The 19,967-nt window shown below is 38.5% G+C and overlaps 2 protein-coding genes across 15 annotated transcripts in view; one reads left to right on the top strand and one right to left on the bottom strand.

Moving 5' to 3' along the window:
• The window catches only part of kcnh7a (potassium channel, voltage gated eag related subfamily H, member 7a), a 160,326-nt gene extending 141,202 nt beyond the window's left edge, over window positions 1-19,124 (top strand). For 7 of the 14 annotated variants that reach the window (XM_087256719.1, XM_087256712.1, XM_087256713.1 and 4 more), the window contains 6 exons: window positions 680-885; window positions 5,513-5,603; window positions 8,823-9,026; window positions 11,493-11,637; window positions 11,824-11,971; window positions 16,815-19,122. In XM_087256719.1, coding sequence (XP_087112845.1) covers window positions 680-885; window positions 5,513-5,603; window positions 8,823-9,026; window positions 11,493-11,637; window positions 11,824-11,971; window positions 16,815-17,087 — 1,067 coding nt within the window. In that variant the 3' untranslated portion in view covers window positions 17,088-19,122. Of the gene's footprint in view, window positions 1-679; window positions 886-5,512; window positions 5,604-8,822; window positions 9,027-11,492; window positions 11,638-11,823; window positions 11,972-16,814 lie in introns of all 14 variants that reach the window. The other 7 variants (XR_015493227.1, XR_015493228.1, XR_015493230.1 and 4 more) reach the window with 4 other exon arrangements.
• Window positions 5,600-8,034, bottom strand: LOC147843382 (uncharacterized). Its single transcript, XM_087256839.1, has 2 exons — window positions 7,912-8,034; window positions 5,600-7,868 (listed from the first exon to the last, which is right to left on the bottom strand). Exon 2 carries the CDS (start codon window positions 6,551-6,553, stop codon window positions 5,606-5,608), a length of 948 nt encoding a protein of 315 aa, XP_087112965.1. The 5' UTR covers window positions 6,554-7,868; window positions 7,912-8,034; the 3' UTR covers window positions 5,600-5,605.
• Window positions 19,125-19,967: the final 843 nt, after the last annotated feature.

Genomic DNA, 19,967 nt, shown 5'->3' on the forward strand with positions numbered 1-19,967 from the left:
TGGTTTCTTTTATGCTAATCTGTGTTTAAAATCTGCATTTTTACTGATTACTTATTAATTTTGTGAATTTACTTTGTAATAGTTTTTTTTCTCTGAATTTTAAGTAAATGGAACATTTCACAAACCTTTTATTATTATTTTATTTTATTATTTTATTATTATTTCTCTTCATTTTAACTCATAATGTTTTTGTTTTTTTTTCGGAATTCTGGGTAACTTTTAAGACTTGTTTACTTGTATATCTGTATCACAAAATGCATATGATCAATGACATGTTTGTAGATGGATGGATGGATGGATGGATGGATGGCTGGATAAATAGATAGATAGATAGATAGACAGACAGACAGACAGACAGACAGACAGATAGACAGATAGACAGATAGATAGATAGATAGATAGATAGATAGATAGATAGATAGATAGATAGATAGATAGATAGATAGATAGATAGATAGATAGATAGATAGATAGAACTGTGTGGACGGATGGACAGACAGACACACTGCATGGAGATTAGTAGTCACAGTGTTGATTTTCCATCTGTACCCAATAGCACAGATTCTGAAATGGAGGAAATTAGCTTTCCTACTTAGCCTTTGTCTGTTCCCTCCATTGTTCATTGCATTATGTTCTCTTCCCTCTGTTCTCCTCTGATCACTTTACGCCCACCTCTCAGGTAAGAATGATATTTTTGGAGAGATGATTCATCTCTACGCCAAGCCCGGGAAAGCCAACGCAGATGTTCGAGCGCTGAGCTACTGCGACCTGCACACCATCAACAGAGAGGATCTGCTGGAGGTTCTGGACATGTATCCTGAATTCTCCGACTACTTCCTGTCCAATCTGGAGCTCACGTTCAACCTGCGGGATGAAAACAGCAAGGTACAAGCATTTACTGGGGGTTTGAATTAAAAGATGAACATAAAATGTGAAAATATAATAAGATGCCTCCTTTCACACGATATTGAAAGCTAAGAAAGACAACACTAAATAACAAACTATAAGCACATTAATAATAGTATAATTTATGAATGTCAGACTGGCAGTTCACTGTGGTTTAGCAAATATATGGTGGAAAAACACAGCCAGGTACAGAAGAAGGCATGAGATGATGATTAACAGTAGTGTGGAAATACAATGCCTTATGAAATATGCAGCAGCATGTGCCATGAAATATAAATATACTTCACAGTGATTGCGGTAGATAAAAATAGATCCCGACAGCTGATAGTTGTAGCGTAATGACATCCCACGCTTAACAATGCTCAATCGATATGCTGTAGCCTGAATCAGCAATGCATTTACATTTATTAAATCAGCACAACAGCAGCAAGCCGAATCAATAAACGAGCAACAACATGCAAGTCAAAGATCGGTTAGTGTAGAGTAGTGACCTTAGCTTTTTTTTTCATTATGTTGGCTTGAGATACTGGCCAACATACAGACATTCTATTAAAAATTATCACTATTATATTGTTGTTGTTTTATTTTTTTTCTTCTTAGACTATTTTACAGGGTCTCCTAGACCTTTAAAGCTACAACCACCAAATTCCAGACTATTCTGATTCGGGTTACTATGTCTTTTGGATCAAACTTTTGAGACCTTATAACTCTGCAACAGCACAGTAGCCAAACTTTCTGGCCTTTCCTCCTAACCACACCCTATCAACCACTTACAGTACAGCTGTACCGTAGGCTTCCAATGTAAAAGACTGTCATTGATTTAACATTGAAAACGTAGTCCCATGGATGTTTCTGGAGACGGTGAATTATGTAGCCGGAGGTACTTATGGCTACATTTAATTTTTTTTGAAGCGAACGCTACGGGGTATGACGCCATTCCTTTTGGCGCTTACTGGCTGACCGCTTACCTCCTTGTGGAGGGCTTTCCCGTCGCTGTTTTAAAAGTAATGAACAGATAAAGTGTTTTACAAATGGGTATGTAGCTCAGTGGCAGAGCAAAAATTGTAGGATTGTCATTTTTACATTTTATTACATTTGTGGATTTGGCAGGCAGACATTTCTCCAAAACGATTAATTTTTTTCATAGAAAGGTCTTGCTTTTCCTGGTTATCGAATCCTCATCCTTGGCATTGCTATTGGCAGATTCTACTGTTTTATAGTAGAAGTCGTTTAGAAATTGATGCTTTTAAGGTACTTGGCAAGTAAATAACAAATAAAGTGGAACAGTCATAAAGCTTTCAGATGTTGTTTTGTTCGGTGGCGGTTTTTGAAATCTACAATGTTCAGAATCACTATGTTACCGTGTTGAGTTTTTTGAAGCAAATGTTTTGTGACAAACAGACTGAAAGTATGCTGCTGTTCTGCTGTTCTGATAATTGTATATATGTATGTGTCATTGAGTTCAGTGTAAATCTGCTAGAGCATTATACACTCACTGGCCATTTTATTAGGTACACATGTCAAATTGGTCGTTAACGCAAATTTCTAAACAGCCAATCACATGACAGCAACTCAATGTATTTAGGCATGTAGACATGGTCAAAACAATCTGCTGCAGTTCAAAACGAACATCAGAATGGGGAAGAAAGGAGATTTAAGTGACTTTGAACGTGGCATGGTTGTTGGTGCCAGATGGGCTGGTCTGTGTATTTCAGAAACTGTTGATCTACTGGGGTTTTCACGCACAACCATCTCTAGGGTTTACAGTGAATAGACCATAAAATATCCAGTAAGCGTCAGTTTTGTGGGCCAGAATAGCCTGATTGATTTGACTTGATAGAAAGGCAACAGAAACTCAAATAAACACTCGTTACAACCGAGGTATACAGAAGAGCATCTCTGAATGCACAACAAATCCAACCTTGAGGCAGATGGGCTACAACAGCAGAAGACCACACAGGGTGCCAATCCTGTCAGCTAAGAACTGGAAACTGAAGCTACAATTACACAGGCTCACCAAAATTGGACAATAGAAGATTGAAAAAAACGTTGCCTGGTCTGATGAGTCTTGTTTTTTGCTGCAACATTCTGATGGTAGGGTCAGAATTTGTCGTGTACAATATAAAAACTATGGATCAACGATTCAGGCTGGTGGTAGTGTAATGGTGTTGGTGATATTTTCTTGGCACACTTTGGGCCCATTAGTGCCAATTGAGCATTGTGTCAACACCACAGCCTACCTGAGTATTGTTGCTGATCATGTCCATCCATTTATGACCACAGTGTTCCCATCTTCTGATGACTACTTCCAGCAGAATAACGCGCCATGTCAGAAAGCACAAATCATCTCAGACTGGTTTCTTGAACATGACAATGAGTTCAGTGTACTCAAATGGCCTCCACAGGCACCTGTGGGATGTGGTAGAACGAGAGATTCCTATCATGGATGTGCAGCTGACAAATCTGCATGATGCAGTCATGTCAATATGGACCAATATCTCTGAGAAATATTTCCTGTACCTTGTTGAATCTATGCCACGAAGGATTTAAAGCAGTTCTGAAGGCAAAAGGAGGTCAATCTGATACTAGTAAGGTGTACCTAATAAAGTGACCAGCAAGTGTTTGATCCTGGCATAGCCAACATATACACATTTGTGTTGACACACTCCATCTCCATGAAGCTTTCAGACAACAACTTCTTCATAGTTCTCCTTTTCATAGTTTATTTAAGACCATTTCTTATCTATCATCTTAATGCCAGATTTTGCTTAAATGTACAGTACACCGTAAGCCGAACTCAATGTCTGAGCTTGGACATGCGAAATCAAACCAATTTTTGAACAAATTGAGGCTTTACTAGAATAAACCTAGAAGTTCATACAGTGTAAAAAATACAGGGTTCCACACAATTCATGTTGTCCTAACACAAATTAAGTTAACAAACGTAAATGGATTGAACCTAAAACAAACAAGTTTTCCCAAACAAATCTGAAGAATTGTGTTGTTTCTGCTCAATTTAAGTTGAGTAGTTTGAACAAGCAGCAATGTTTGCTATCATACATAAGAACATTAAATATGATTCAGGTTGTCATAGCAATTTGATGCATCACACACAAAATGCGTCTATTTTTACTGTGTAAAAAAATAAACATGTTAAAAATAATACACTGTTAATGCATTATTTGTCACGGAATAGTTTATTCAAAAATTGTACTCAAACAACATTTACTCACACAGGTGCTTCTAAACTTTTATGAATTTCTGGTAATACTTTAGTTTAGGTCACAATTCATTCTGTTTAAACTGGCTTATTGCCTGCCTGTTATTGAGATATTAACTCTTCATTAGCAGTTAGAAAATCTTATTCTGCATCCCTAATCCAAAACATAAACCCAGCTCCTATCTTTCTAACTATTAATAAACAGCTAATAAGTCGTTTTTTTAAGCTAGTAGTTAGTTAATGTTTTTTTTTATATATATATATAATTTATTGACCTGAGTTTCTTTCTTTATTAACACAAAACAAGGTATTTTGAAAAATGTTGGAAAAAAACTAGCCATTCATAGTAGTTAACAAAAATATAGTATGGAAGTCAATTTTTGATATTTTTCAGAACATCTTTCTTTGTGTTTAACAGAAGAAACTGGATCTAGTGGAGGATGTGTAAGTGATGGGTGAAGTATCCCTTTAGCGCTGCTGTCATCCTTCCAGAAAGTGTAGCTAGAGCGGAGAGGAGCTTTTCTTAGCTTAAGCTCATCAGACATGTCTGCGGTTCACCCTGACACAGGAACAGTGCTGTTGCATTTGTTGCTATAAGCCTTGTGGTTGTTGGGTGAGAATCAAACAATGACATTATTGATAAAACCGCATCAGTCTAAATGTTTAGATCAGGTTAAGCATAATCTCCCTAGTGAAAGCATTGATATTTTAGTCTACCAGTTTACTAGTTATTCAATGGTTGTATTCATTGGTTTTATTTACAGCAGTTCATTATATTAGTGATTAGGAAGCAGTGGTAAGTTGCCACTGTTAACACTCCACTTTAATCTTGATTGGGCACATATATTTTCACTGAATTATGACTTCAGTTCAGTCTGTTGCTCTTGGCATGAGTTTGAATTGAATATGAAGTGCTGTTATGATGCCCTTTATCTCATATTGAAGTTTGACAACATCAGCAACCATTCACTGCCATTCTCTTCAGTGGTTGGGCAAATTTCAATACTTTAATTGCAATAAAAATGTGAGCCAAACATATTACCTTAAAAGAAATAATTCTTTTAAGAACACAGAATATTTCAAATAGATTAAAATGTGAACAATTATGAAAATAAATAAGTAAATAAATATGCAGTACCATATGCTGGATCTTATGAAATGAGTTGAGTTTCAGACCTAAACTAGTCAAGTGTGTTCATGTCCTCATAAAGGAAGAGAAAGAAAACCGAAAAGTGTCATTCAGAGCCAACAGACTTATTGCAGTTCACAGATGTCTACATTGTGATTTTATTAGGAGTATGATTGATACTGTTTATTCTTTGTTGTTCCACGTTTTTTTATGTGTTTAACACTTTGCTGAATGTGATGTCATTTCCTGTGTGGCAGGACACCACGGCTCCTCAGAGGACCCTGTACACTGCTGTGAGTGACTCCGACACTGAAGACCCTGATGTGAGGAAGAGGAGACGCTCCACAGGTTTAAACCTTCTCTTGTCTGTCCTCATTTTTTTCCTCCTCTTCTTCTCCTGTCTTTCCATCTCTTCTCCTTTCTGTTGTTTCCTTCTCCTCTTCTCTGTTCTCCTTGTCTACTCTCTGTCCTCCTCTTCTCCTACTCTCTGTCCTCCTCTTCTCCTCACTGTCCTCCTCTTCTCCTTCTCTACTTCTCCTTCTCTTTTCCTCCTCTTCTCTGCTTTCCTCTTTCCCTCCTTTTCTCTTCCTCTTTACTGCCCTCCTATTCTTTTCTCCTTCTCCTCTTTGCTGTCCTCCTCTTCTTGGTCCTCCTCTTCCCTTCCTCTTTCCCTCTTTTTCTTCTCCACTCTCTCTTCTTTTTCTTCTTCTTCTCCTTCTCTTTCCCTCCTTTTCTTCTCCTCTTTCCGTTCCTTTCTTCTCCTCCTTTCTGTCTTCCTCTTCTCCTTCTTTTGCCCCTCCTCTTTTTCTCCTCTTAGCAGTCCTGCTCTGTGTGGTCCTCCTCTTCTCTGTCCTCCTCTTCTTCTTCACTTCTCCTCCTCTTCCCCTCTTTTTCTCATCTTTGTGGTCCTCCTCTTCCCCTCCTCCTCTTCTCCTCCTCTTTTTCTCCTCTTTGCTGTCCTCCTCTTCGTGGTCCTCCTCTTCGTGGTCTTCCTCTTCGCTGTCCTCCTCTTCCCCTTTTCTTCTTCGCTGTCCTTCTTTCATCTCCTTTTCTCCTCTTCTTCGCTGTCCTACTCTTTCACCCTCTCTTCTCCTCCTTTTGCTGTCCTCCTCTTCTCTTGTCCTCCTCTTTGTGGTCCTCCTCCTCCCCTTCTTTTCTCCTCCTCTTTGTAGTCCTTTTCTTTTCCTCCTCTTAGCTATCCCCCTCTTCTCCTTCTCTTCTCCGTCCTCCTCTTCTCCTCTTTGCTCTCTCTTCCTCGTCTCCTTCTGTCTGTTCTTTTCCCCTCCTCTTTCTCTCATCTTCCCTGTTCTCCTCTTCACTGTCCTCCTCCTCTCCTCTTAGTCCGCCACTTCTTTCCCTCTTGCCTCCACCTTCTCAGGCTTCCACACCTCTGTGTGCTCCTGTTTTCCTCCCCTTTTCATTCTGCCCTTCCTTCTCCTCTGCTCTGTTCTCCTCTTCTTCTCTTTCTCATCTTCTCCTTGTCTCTGTGCTCCTCTTTACCTCTGCTGTGTCCTCCTCTTCTTTTCCTTCCCTCCTTTTCTCACCTTTTCTGTCTGTTCTCCTCTTCTAATCCTCTTCTCCTGTATGCCGTATTCGCGTCTATAGTTCTGTTTCCTCCAGCTGCTTTCAAGCTGTTGCCATGGCGATTGTTGGCCACAGACAGCTGTTTGTTATTGTGTGTTTGCAGCAGGACAGATTTCACCTGAACGCTCAAGAGCCGTTTTATCCCCGTCCCTGTGTAACCTGCTGTTTGGATTATTTATCTCAGCCAAATCTCCTCCCCGTCCTCTCTTCCTGGCACATTCCTAGCTATCTTTATTCTTTGCTCAGGGTGCAATCTGAAGCAGTTTTGTCAAAAGAATGATTTTTTAATTCACACTTCTGCAGAAATATTGGAAACAATACAATTTTTTTTTTCCAAAGTATCTGCTGTGCACTCTCGTGTATAGATATGTGTGAAAATACCAACCTTAAAACACAATACCTGTATTTAAAATGGTGTAAAGTGAAGATAAACGTCATTAACATTAAACATCATTAAGTCATTAAGACAAAATCACTGATAGAAAATTAATGAAGAAAAAGTGCTGTTTTTATGACATGGAATGTTATCCTGCTGGAAATAGCCATCAGAAGATGGATACTCTGTGGTCATAAAGGGATGGACATGATCAGCAACAATATTTAGGTAGGCTGTGGTGTTGACACAATGCTCAATTGGTACTAATGGGCCCAAAGTGTGCCAAGAAAATATCCCCCACACCATTACATCAGCACCACCAGACTGAACCGTTAATAGAAGGCAGGATGGATCCATACTCTCATGTTGTTGGCGCCAAATTCTGACCCTACCATCTGAATGTCACAGCAGAAATTGAGACTCATCAGACCAGGCAACGTTTTTCCAATCGTCTAATGTCCAATTTTGATGAGCCTGTGGGAATTGTAGCCTCAGTTTCCTGTTCTTAGCTGACAAGAGTGGCACCCAGTGTGGTCTTCAGCTGCTGTAGCCCATCCTCCCCAAGGTTGGACGTGTTGTGTGTTCAGAGATGCTCTTCTGCATACCTCGGTTGTAACGAGTGCTTATTTGAGTTAGTGTTGCTTTACAATCAGCTTTCATTCATCTCTGACCTACACATCAAGGCATCAAGGCCACAGAACTGCCGCTCATTGATTATTTACTCATTTTCAGGCCATTCTCTGTAAACCATAGAGATGGTTGTGCATGAAAATCCCAGATCAACAGTTTCTGAAATACTAAGACCAGCCCGTCGGGCACCAACAACCATGCCATGTTCAAATTCACTTAAATCCCCTTTCTTCCTCATTCTGATGCTCAGTTTGAACTGCAGCAGATCGTCTTGACCCTGTCTACATGCCTAAATGCATTGAATTGCTGATGTGATCAGCCAATCCATGTGACTGGCTGATTAAATATGTGTTAACGAGCAGTTGGACAGGTGTACCTAATAAAGTGGCCAATGAGTGTACATTAACAGGTTGTCTGCAGGGTCCTATAATGTCTTACATTTCAAAAACTAAATTTTAGGCCCTAAAAAGTAAATTCACTGAAATATTGTCTTGTTGAGCTTAAATAATTTTAAACAGGTCTTAATTTTTCTTTGTTTATTCTAAAGCCACCACATAATTCCAACACACATTCAATTAACATAAGTACATCTCAATAAAACCTTTGGCAAAACATATATTTATATTTATATTTATAGCTAAAATTATAACAGTCTGGTGTGCATACATTTAGTTTAAGTTTTTTTAAAGAGTATGTTTTTGTACAACTAGTCTGCTTGCTTTGACACATTATTTAAAATATGTGGCTACAAAATAATTACTTAGAATTACTTTTATGATAAAGCAAGTAAAATATATCTTTATCTGCTGGGCCATTAAAAAAATCTTTAGCATTTAGCCCTATATATGTCTGAAATTTCATACTTGATGGTCTTCAAAAGGTCTTAAAAAGACTCTGTGAAATCTGCAGAACCTCTGATTAACTAACATTAACTAATGGAAACTTGCAAAGTGAGTCTGGGTTTTGTGTTTCCTCAGATTCTCCTATCAGGCCAAGCCGCTCCGACAGGGAAAGAGTAAGAGATCGAGAGCTTCACACACTGCCAGGAAAAGAGGAGGAGGAAGAGGATGAGGAAGAGACATCAAGGCCTTTGGGTTTGGGTCAATCTCTTCCTGTCAACCTGAACACCATGCCTGACCCACACACTAAAGACTGTGTTGAAAACAATCTGTTTCAGAAAGGTAAAGCATACCTGTTCATCACGGTGCAACACTGTAAAATGATTGCCTAAAGTTTTTTCTGGAGGATATGAAGATATCTGTTATGCCTTGAATGTTTTCAAGTCTTTATAAAATGAAACAATTACAAACACTTACAATTCAAACCCATACTTAAAAATCCAGTGAAACTGGACATTTTAACCCTCTTAATTATATGCAAGAGAGACTGTCTGTAGTGATGACATAGAAGAATCATGTTTGGGTTCCTAAAGAAGATTTTAATAAGAAGCTCTGCAAAAAAAAATCATAAAAATCATAAAAAATCATAGTGAATTTAAATAATCTGAAGATTTTTTTTTACTAATGCCGAGTTCAGACTGCATGATTTTAGCCTTGATTTTGGCTCACTGACAGGTTTTGAGAAATCGCCGACAAATGCCTGAAATCTCAAATCGGCGCTCGTTCACGTGAGTAACAATCACAGTGTGAAATATCAAAGACATGATCTGAGAGAATCGCAGATGAGTCTCCGACACCCGTCAGACATTTGGCATGCTAAAAAATCTGGAGCTGTCAGCGATTCAAAATCATGCCGTGTGAAATGTGTTCTAATTGAACATAAGATAAGTGATTAAACCTACAGCCAATGAGAGAGCAGCATTCCTAATATGGGTATCTGCAGGCCAGCGGGAGGTTGGGGGAGAAGTTGCAAATGCTTCTTCTCACTTTATTTGGACCCAAGAAATGATGGAAAAACTAGTGTAAATTTGGCAGGAGCACACGTATCTGTTTGACATCTGAGCAATACCACAACCGGGTTAAAAAGTGAAAAAAGTTGTTAAGAAATTGCTAATTCCCTTCAAAACCCAGATGCAGTATATATACAGTACATCTTTCTCTACACTATTGCTGATTGATAGTGTCAATTTCAGCCACAGATAGGTTGTATGAAATTATGACACTTTTATCAATTTTGGCAGCCCTTTCTATGAACCATATACAGCAGACCCGTAGCCAGCCTGAAAGGGTTTTTTTTTTCTTAAAATATGGACCGTTTTGCAGTTATTAGCCTTATTTTCTTTTTAAATTTAAGGTTGAAATACTTTTAGAACACAATTTTTTGCTGAATTAACTTGTCAGATGGTCATCAGCCGCATTTTTTGATTTACCAAAAACATCTAAAGATTTTGATGAAAAAAATGAGAATAATACTTATTTTCCAAATTCAAATTTATGACATCATATATGATCAGTAAAACGGATGCTGGTCATGTTTTAAATTAAAAACTAGCCTGTAGTCATTTCTTAGGCAAACACAAACTGGCCAGAACATTCAACTTTCCTCAGTCTCGCTGAAGCAACAGCCAAAAGAGGATTCTGCTTGGTCTTAAAGCCTTCTGCAATGGTTATTTTCACAATTTATCATGGTATATCAAAAATATCAAAATAGGACAAATGAGCTAGTGTATGAGATAAATTCTGGACCTTTATCAGTGAGGGTTGAGTCTTTCGAACCACTCAAACCCCCCCTGGCTACAGTACAAACACTACAGACTTAACAGAATGAGCTGGAAAAAATGCTGTCACACATTCATTCATTTTCCTTCAGCTTAGTCTCTGATTTATCAAAGGTCACCACAGCAGAATGAACCGTCAACTATTCCAGCATATGTTTAACTCAGCAGATGCCCTTCCAGCCGCAACCAAGTACTGGTAAACACTCATTCACTCTCACATTCATACACACTCATACACTATGCCCAATTTAGTTAATCCAATTCACCTATAGCACATGTGTTTGGACTGTGGGGGAAACCGGAGCACCCGGAGAAAACCCACGTGAACACGGGGAGAACATGCAAACTCCACACAGAAATGCCAACTGGCCCAGCCAGAACTTAAACCAGCGACCTTCTTGCTGTAAGGCTAGCCACTGAGCCACCGTGCCGCCCTTCTCTGTCATACAGAAAACATCAACTGAATTCAGCAATAACTAGAAGAAAACAATAACTGCAATTTTACTCAGACTCTGTACTGTACAGAAGAGAATGTGTGAGCAATGACTGCTCATATAATTATAGAGCCAGAGCCATTTTCTTTCTTTCCTTCACTCATTTTCTCTCTCTGTCTCTCTAAATAATAGAAGATGGCCCTGGAGCATATGATTAGATTGAGCTTGGGGTAATATCTTGTTGAGGCAAACACATGTAAACATGCTTCTGGGTATTGCGGCTGCTACATTAGGAGACACCGGTGCAGCATGGAGAAAATTAATGACATTGTGTGTGTGCGCAATTTGTCTTCCAGGAGCCATATGTTATATTACAGCATGTGTGTGTACATACATGTGTGTATATATGTGTGTGTGTGGTACAACCGACAGACCTAATATATTACACACGTGCTTGATACGCCAGGTTTGTATGCATCTGGTATGTATGTGGGTGTGTGTTTGATTAATTGCACTGGGACTTTGTTTTTCTCTAGATGTGTGTGTTGAAGAATGGCCTTGTGGGAATGCAGATGACTCAGCGAAATCTCAGGACAGAGAAGGAGGAGACGACTGCGAAAGCGACATCACGTTCGGCGAAATGGAGCAACGACTGGATCTACTGCAGGAAAACCTGAACAGGTGAGAAATAGAAACGGAGGTGAAGTAGGTCACCCGCTAGACTAAATTAAGAGAGTAGAAGTTAAAACATCAACTTATCTGAACATCTTGTACAGGTGGTAAAATGGTGCCTTACTGCCCTCTGCTGGCCGTAGACTGTATTGAACACTTCTTTTAATGCCTGTGTGTTAATCTGTGTGTGTTTAGGCTGGAAGCGCAGATGACTTCAGACATCCAGGCGGTTTTGCAGCTGCTCCAGAGGCAGAGCGCTCTGGGTCCTCCAGCGTACAGCACTGTAGCCGTCAGCCCAGAGTACCAGAAGCCCATACAGCCTGTCACTGCCATACAGACACAGGTAACACACTTCACAATGGAAAGTAGCAGAAGTCAGCATAGTTGGGTAAACTTAGAGCGCAGTGAATGGGAGAGTACAACAATTAATGTTTTTACAATCTTTTTTGATGAAATAATAAAAGAAAAACTCCACAATGGTGGTATCAAGGCTTTCAGAAAAAGTCTGATAACGGCAGCCAAGAAGAAAGAACAACGTCAAATGTACTGTCCTGCCCTGCCCTGCCCATAGACACTGCATTAGAAATGCCTCACATAAGCGCAGGCCTGGATTAAGAATTCAGAGGCTCCTGGACTAATTGTCTTGTAGGGCCCCAACCTGGCCGCTTTTTTATAATTTTTTTATGAAATGAATCTATAATGTATTGCTCGCATTTTTAAACATTAAAGATATATAGTACAAATATATAGTCTACAAAGATTTTACTTATTTTTAAAGCATTTAAAGCACACTTTAACAAAAAAAAAACTAATAAAGCTAGTGAAAATTAATGGTTTTTAATATATTTGTTCAAGTTCAGTGAAGTCAGAATCATTAGCCCCCCTGAATTATTAGCCCCCTGTTTATTTTTTCCCCCTCTCAATTTCTGTTTAACGGAGAGCAGATTTTTTTCAACGCATTTCTAAACATAATAGTTTTAATAACTCATTCTAATAACTGATTTATTTTATCTTTGCCATGATGACAGTACATAATATTTGACCAGATATTTTTCAAGACTCTTCTATACAGCTTAAAGTGACATTTAAAGGCTTAACTAGGTTACTTAGGTTAACTAGGCAGGTTAGGGTAATTAGGCAAGTTATTGTATAACGATGGCTTATTCTGTAGACTATCGAAAAATATAGCTTAAAGGGGCTAATCATTTTGTCCTTAAAATGGTGTTTAAAACTTCTCTTATTCTAGCCAAAATAAAATTAATAAGACTTTCTCCAGAAGAAAAAATATTATCAGACATACTGTAAAAAATTTCTTGCTCTGTTAAACATCATTTGGGAAATATATATATAAAAAAAAAATATATATATATATATATATATATATATATATATATATATATATATATATATATATGTGTGTGTGTGTGTGTGTGTGTGTGTTTGTATGTATGTATTTAAAGGATATTCATTGTACATAAAGCTTAGTTATATTAAGAAGTTGCTAACATTTAACACCAGGTGGAAAATAAAAACTAAAATATTTCCTTTCTATTAAAAATAAATGTATTTCCAATCTGATATGTGATGGAGATAAAAAGAAGAATGGGTTCATCAGACACTGGATTCGAACCAGGTTGATGATCAATCGAGTCAAAACATGTTTCCATGCACTTTACGAGCTACAACACTTTTGTTGTCTTTGTCAATCAAACAGTGACCCAATGATGTGCGCTATTTGCACTTAGCCTAAATAGACACTCCAAAATTGGCATTTCCCCTCCCTCGCAGGGGTCCCAAGTGCACACGGTGTTGTTGTGGGTCCCAATTATTATTATAAATGCACTATAATTGCATTATTGCTGCAAGCTAAGTATATTATTGAGGAAACCTGTAATCACCTAAATCAAAAATGAAAGACAAATTGTATCTGATTCCTTTTGACAAAAGATTATTTTGCTTATGTCATTGGCAGATTATTTAGCATGTTTTAAATGGCACCTATTTTACTCCGTTTACAAGCTATAAGATAAGCCTTTGGTGTCTCCAGAATGTGTCTGTAAAGTTTCAGCTCAAAATACCCATCAGATTATTTATTATAGCTTCCTGAATCTGCCCATTTTGGTCTCTAAGTACATTGTAGCTGTTTTTGTAGCCTGTGACTTTAAATACAAATCAGCTGCTTCTCCCCGCCCACCTTTTCCACGTGTGTGTCTGCCTCTCATCATGCGTTTAGTCAGAAAAGCAACTGTCAGTGATAGAGACAGACTCGGATGAAGCTAAAATACAGCTCATTAGTCAAAAATACCAAGTAAGTTTATTTCATTTTGTGGTGGAATTTATTCAAGCCTTTCTGAAATGATGAGTCTCACACAAATGCCGTTGGCAGTAAACACAAACACACACACACACACACACACAAACACACACACATTAGCGTTTAATGACACCATGCGGCCGTAGTGATTATAGCGGTTAAGAACTACTTAGCAATTTTACAGTCTTTATTACAAACATGCTGTGTTTTAAAAACGTTTTAAACATAAAAATCACAGAGAGTTGGAACAATTTTTTTAATACCGGTTGATTTGCAAAAAATGTTCTGTGGATGTGTGTATACATGTTGTTATACAAACATGCTGCCTGTCAATCAATTCGTTGGGCTGGGAAAACTGCTCTACTTCATCAAATTGCGGTGGGCCTCAATATCTCTGGGATTTGGTCCTATTTTAACATCAGGAAATTTTAAAAACACTGTTTCTATCACTCCAATATGACAGTGGACACACTATACCTACACACAGGTCTATAACAGCTTACAGAAGTTGATTTTCATCATAGGTGCCCTTTAGAAAAAAAAATCACTTAATTTTGGCATATTACTTCTTAAAACAAGAAAATGTGTTTTGCTTGTCTAGAAAATGCTTCTCGGTTTAAAAATGTTTAGATATTTGAAAACAGGACAAAAAATAGCTTGCAGTGTTTAGATTAACGTTTACAGTAAAAGAAAAGTTTAAATAAAAGTTTATGATTTAATTATCACTAAAGTACTACAATCAGTTTTGTACCTGGATAACATACAAGCTTAAAAACACAGACGGTAAAGAGATGCAAGAAATACATGTGTTAAGCCCTGCTCACACTGTGAGATTTCGGCCATGATTCTGTCATCTGAGACAAATTTAGGAAATCCTTAAAGATTCCTGGAATCCCCAGGCTAAAATAAATGATCTTTGATCGTTAGTTTGACATATTCTCTGACAGCCGCTTAGTGCCTGTTGCGATCAGATTTTTTCCTCTGATGAAGTTCTGGCAGTGTCAGAAGATTTCAGACACTTTCCTGCAGTGTGAAAACAGCTGTGATGAGCATCAATCCAAGAACCAATAGGAGCTCCGAATTTGATGATGCAATCCATCGACAGTTCAAACGACTGTGAGGACACGCTGTGTGCAAAATTGCCGCTACAGATTGTTTACGTTTGCTGTGAGGAATCATTTCAGAGCGAGGGATAGTGAAAGTGTCTCGAGTGGATGACGTCAAACTCCTGGGGCGTTTCCTTTTGTGTTTGGCGCGTCTTCATTATCGTTCAGTCTGACTTTATGACAGCTGAGATCTTCCAGTATGTCATGGGAGCTACATTGGTGCAGTCTGACATGCTACAATCATTCAATATTATAAAAACCTCACAGTGTGAGCCGGCCTTTACACAGATCATTGTAAGAAATCCTAAAATATTTCAAGTCATTTCTAAAAATTCATTCATTCATTTTTTTATTGGCCTAGTCCATTTATTCATCAGGTGTCACCATAGCGGAATGAACCACCAACTTATTCAGCTATGTTTTACACAACAGATGCCCTTCCAGCTGCAACCCAGTACTGGGAAACACCCATGCACTCTCACACGCACACTTACTCTACGGTCAATTTAGCTTATTCAATTCTAAATGAATTCAATTCATTCAGCATGTCTTTGGACTTTGGAAGAAACCCACCTGAACAGAGGGAGAACATGCAAACTCCACACTGACAGAGCTGACAGTGCTAACCACTGAGCCACCGTGTCGCCCCTTACAAAAACTGTTACAGTGTTTTGCTCTAAAAAAAATTATGCAGATTTTAGAAGTTTTTAGCAAAGAAAAATAAATAACTGTTATGAAGGTAATGAAGATTTACACTCTTTTATTCATTCATTACTTTTCTTGTTGGCTTAGTCCCTTTATTAATCCAGGGTTGCCACAGCGAAATGAACCAGAACTTATCCAGCATGTTTTTACGCAGCAGATGCCCTTCCAGCCGCAACCCATCTCTGGGAAACACTCTTTTACCTGTTAAATAATATCTGGAGTATACATTGGTTGAATATTTTGCAGTGTATTAGTGAAGTGATTTGAATGCAGCTGCGTCCCAAATCGCATACTTGCGCACTATTCTACGGCATTTTGTAGTATAAATAGTGTAAGTATTGCTTTTAATTGAAAACTCTAAAAATAATAAGTCCACTTTAATTACCCGGATGATGCACTCATTCAGCCGCTAAAATTAATTGTGTGTAATGATGGACACTTCTCGCGCTCAACAACCGCAGCTTTGCTCACAAGCAGGAGCAAATGTTGGATAATTTATTTTGGATGGTGAAAGCGAAATTCTCCTATGAGGGTGATTATAGCGCCTCCCGATGGAGAATGCGGTTATACTCATGGCAGGTATTATTTGATAGTTTGGTCATTTATTTCACTCATTTGGCAACCGTCATCAGGAAAACGGTTTGAATTTCCCGCTTAAAAAAACATTAGTGCTCCATTTTGGACGACACTACATACATGTACTACGCTGTTGAGTGTGTAAGTGCATAAGTACATAGTGCATGAGTGCATAGTGTGCCATTTGAGACACAGCTCACAGTTAAATCATATGTCTTACCTTACAACAACTAAAAATGCCCTAAACAACTGCCTAGCAACACTACTTCTTACTATTTTTAAAAACCGTATGGAAAAATAATCAAACAGAAACACGTTCATCATTGAGAATGAGTAAGTGAGCATTCATCCACATAGTGCTGTGCATCATCAGACCAACTTGATTTTAAAGTTTTACTAGCCAGGAAAGAGATTATCATCAATTCTGACAACAGCAGACGAGTATAGCACTGAAATAGTAGAATCTGCTCTGTTTTCATCTTCAGAGTCCTGATCTAGAGAACGCCAAAGACTCCAGGCCTGCTGTTCCCATAGAGACGACCTCTGATGTCACCGCGGCGACTCCACTAGTGACGGACACACAGTGGGAGGCGGAGCTTGGGCTGAAGCCTGCGGAGAACGAGGCGTCTGCGTCACAGCAGCCCAGAGCGCTCCAGATGTCCATCAGACAGGCGTCTCTCCCAGATTCAGCACCCGCTGCAGGCCACACACCCGCTCTCCACAGGCCCTCCTCTGATCCCGGCCTTCCAGGGCAGTAACATATCGTTTCAATCATCACTAAAGCAGAAAAATCCTAGAACAACTCCAATCCAACAGCAAGAGCAATGTTTAACGATAAGGTCTGAGTAATAATAATAATGAGTTCTGATATTTTGAGCAAGAAAGCCTCATAGAGGAGTTACTATGCATAGACAGTAAACTCAACCTCCACCCTTCTAAGTAACAGCATCTAAGGCTTGACTCAGGGTAGAGAACGCGAAACTGAAGAGTCATATGCAAACAAGCTTCCACGTCCCTTATAGATGGACCATAGGAGTCAAACAAAAGCAGAATCCATGCATTCATATGAATCACTTGTTCATTTTGTAAATATATAAACGGAAAAGTGTTCAGACAGTAACATACTGGACACACGACCATAAAGATAATGAAAGATGCATGCTGGGGGGAAAAATGCAGTGTTTGTTTATTTTTTGCATGTTTCTTTAAAAGAAAAAATAATCAAGTGACATGCGCTCGTTTTTTTTGTCCTTATATCATCTATTTGAGATTTCTGTATGTATTCGCTTAACTCTGAATTTCCTGGTATTCAGGATGAATCTTTACTTGAACTGAACTCTGCAAAGCAAAGCGTCATGGTGAAAACTCATCTCAGAAGATCACATTATTCCGCCCATACTATCAAATTTCCACAGGAGCGTGCTCCACGGACACAATGTCCCTTCAGAGCTAACTTCACCCTGTGACATTGTCAGTATTGCAATATCATGTCTCAGTATTGAACGTTGTTGGTCCAAGTGTGTGTCACCATATTTTTTGGCCCTCATTCTGGGTAATTCAGACCACGGTTGAGTGCTCGGCCACCCCTGACACATTTTAAACACTTAGGGTGTGTTTGCACTTGGCAGGTTTGGTTCAATTAAAATGAGCTCTAGAGCGATTGCTCTGATAGTGTGCTTCAGTTGATTAAGTGTGAACAGTGCCATCTGAACCCTGATATACACCAAATTATTTTACCAACAGTCCTGAATAGATCAGTCTTGGTCCACTTCCAAACAAACTCTGGTGAGGTTAGTCTGAAAGGGTTGTCACGATACTGGAATTCGATAACTATTGGTACTGAAATTTTAAAAAACAAACATTTTATTTGCCATTGTGTTCAGATGCTCAACCGAATTGACTGTGATTGGCCGTGAAGGTCATCGTTTTAAAGTCATGTCGATCAGCTGGTTTGTCTAGAAGCTGACATACGAGCGATCGCTGATGTATTGAGGCTTTAAAACGCTCCAGTGTCCCTGCATCTGTGGTTACACTCAGTAAACAGTCATGAGTTTGGTGAACAAATGACCTTTATGGCCAATCACAGTCATTTCTGTTGAGCATGTGAACACAATGGCAAAACAGCGCTGTTTATGAACATGCTCAACATCACACTTAAATGTTCACGGGAAAAGGACATTTTTAAAATACAATTGGTATCGAATTATAATATCTCAGACAATTCTAGTCTGAAATAGGAACGAGAAACAGATCGAAGGCATCTATAGGACACACCAAGCTGACGGTTGGCCATTGGGCAGGTTTTGGGTTATCATTTTTTTGAGTGTACTGTACGTCTCGTCAGGCTTACGTCAGAGAAAGTTTGTCTGATCCAGCATGTAGAATCAGCAATCTGATTGGCTGTTCAGCAACAAATAAGAGCGTGAAGACAAAAATTAAAGTGACAAAACTAAGTCATGAGTAGGTTCAGAGATTCTGCACACATTTGTTGCTATTTCTGCTGAGAATATTGTAAAAAATCTGCAGAATTATTGTGGATTGATTTAGGGAGTATCATATCTAAAAATATAATATATAAAAGAAAAAAATAAAACTTTTTAATATAATAAATGAAAATAATACATTTTTTTTGAATGTCCACAATGCAAATCCTATTAGATCCACTTATTTGGTAAACAAAGCAAGTCTTTTGTATAATTTACATTTACTAAAAGACAAGTATGACTTTATAAACTGTATTGTAAATACAGCAGATGAACATTTAAATATGTCAATAATATTACTGAAATAATTTTAAAAAACACAAAAAAAAAATAGATTTACACACAAGTAAATAAATAGACTCAATGATGGGCTAAAAATCTGGGGATTTCAGCGTTCACAAATTCCGTGTGGGCCTAGTCATGAGGACACACAAAGATGTTGCATGTCATTTCGTCACGTTTATGAAATATTTGCTAACTAAATGGATAAAATGACATATTTGCATGAGCGTAAACTCCGCTTTGTTTCCGGATTGTATGTGTGCAGCACTAGTTCCAGTTTCCATTTGTGGAGTGACAAATACAGACACTTCCAGCTGCAAGTGTGGAAAATACATCCTGCCACATAGACGGTACAAATATTCTTGCCTATTTGATGTGTTCATGCGCAGCTTTTTGTTCCAGATACAGACTCAGTTTTTGTCGCTAGTTCTTTAAAGTTGGCTTGGTGTGTCCTGCGCTTATAGGAACCAAAATAGGACATGACTTCACAAATGCAACAGGAAAGATTGCTCAAGCATACAGTAGCCCAGGCCTCGTTTGTAAAATGCTGCATAGAAACCATCATACGTTTGATCTAAGATAATAGTTATAGGAACTGATGCATGTAAATAAAACATATTTCAACTATTGTTTCAGATCTTAAGTGATCTTGAAATTGTGTAGCAGAAATGTTTCAGATCCTCACATTACAGACACCTCCAGTTTATCTCTTTAACATGTAACTGAGCACCTGTGAACATCCAAATCTCACACGCACAGTAAGATCAAATGTGTGCAAATGCATCGTTTATTAATGAGGCCTCAGGTTTTTCTCATCATAAGGGGCTTTCGCACCGGGTACTTCCATGAACTAGGTCATAGGAATTGGCACCA

Source organism: Danio rerio, chromosome 6 (assembly GCF_052040795.2).
Source record: "Danio rerio strain M-AB ecotype USA chromosome 6, GRCz13ab, whole genome shotgun sequence".
Taxonomy (NCBI): Eukaryota; Metazoa; Chordata; class Actinopteri; order Cypriniformes; family Danionidae; genus Danio; species Danio rerio.

Coding starts and splice junctions, on each gene's coding strand:
- LOC147843382 (XM_087256839.1), bottom strand. CDS start 6,553: ATGAGAGAAAGAGGAGGGGAAAAGAACAGACAGAAGGAGACGAGGAAG.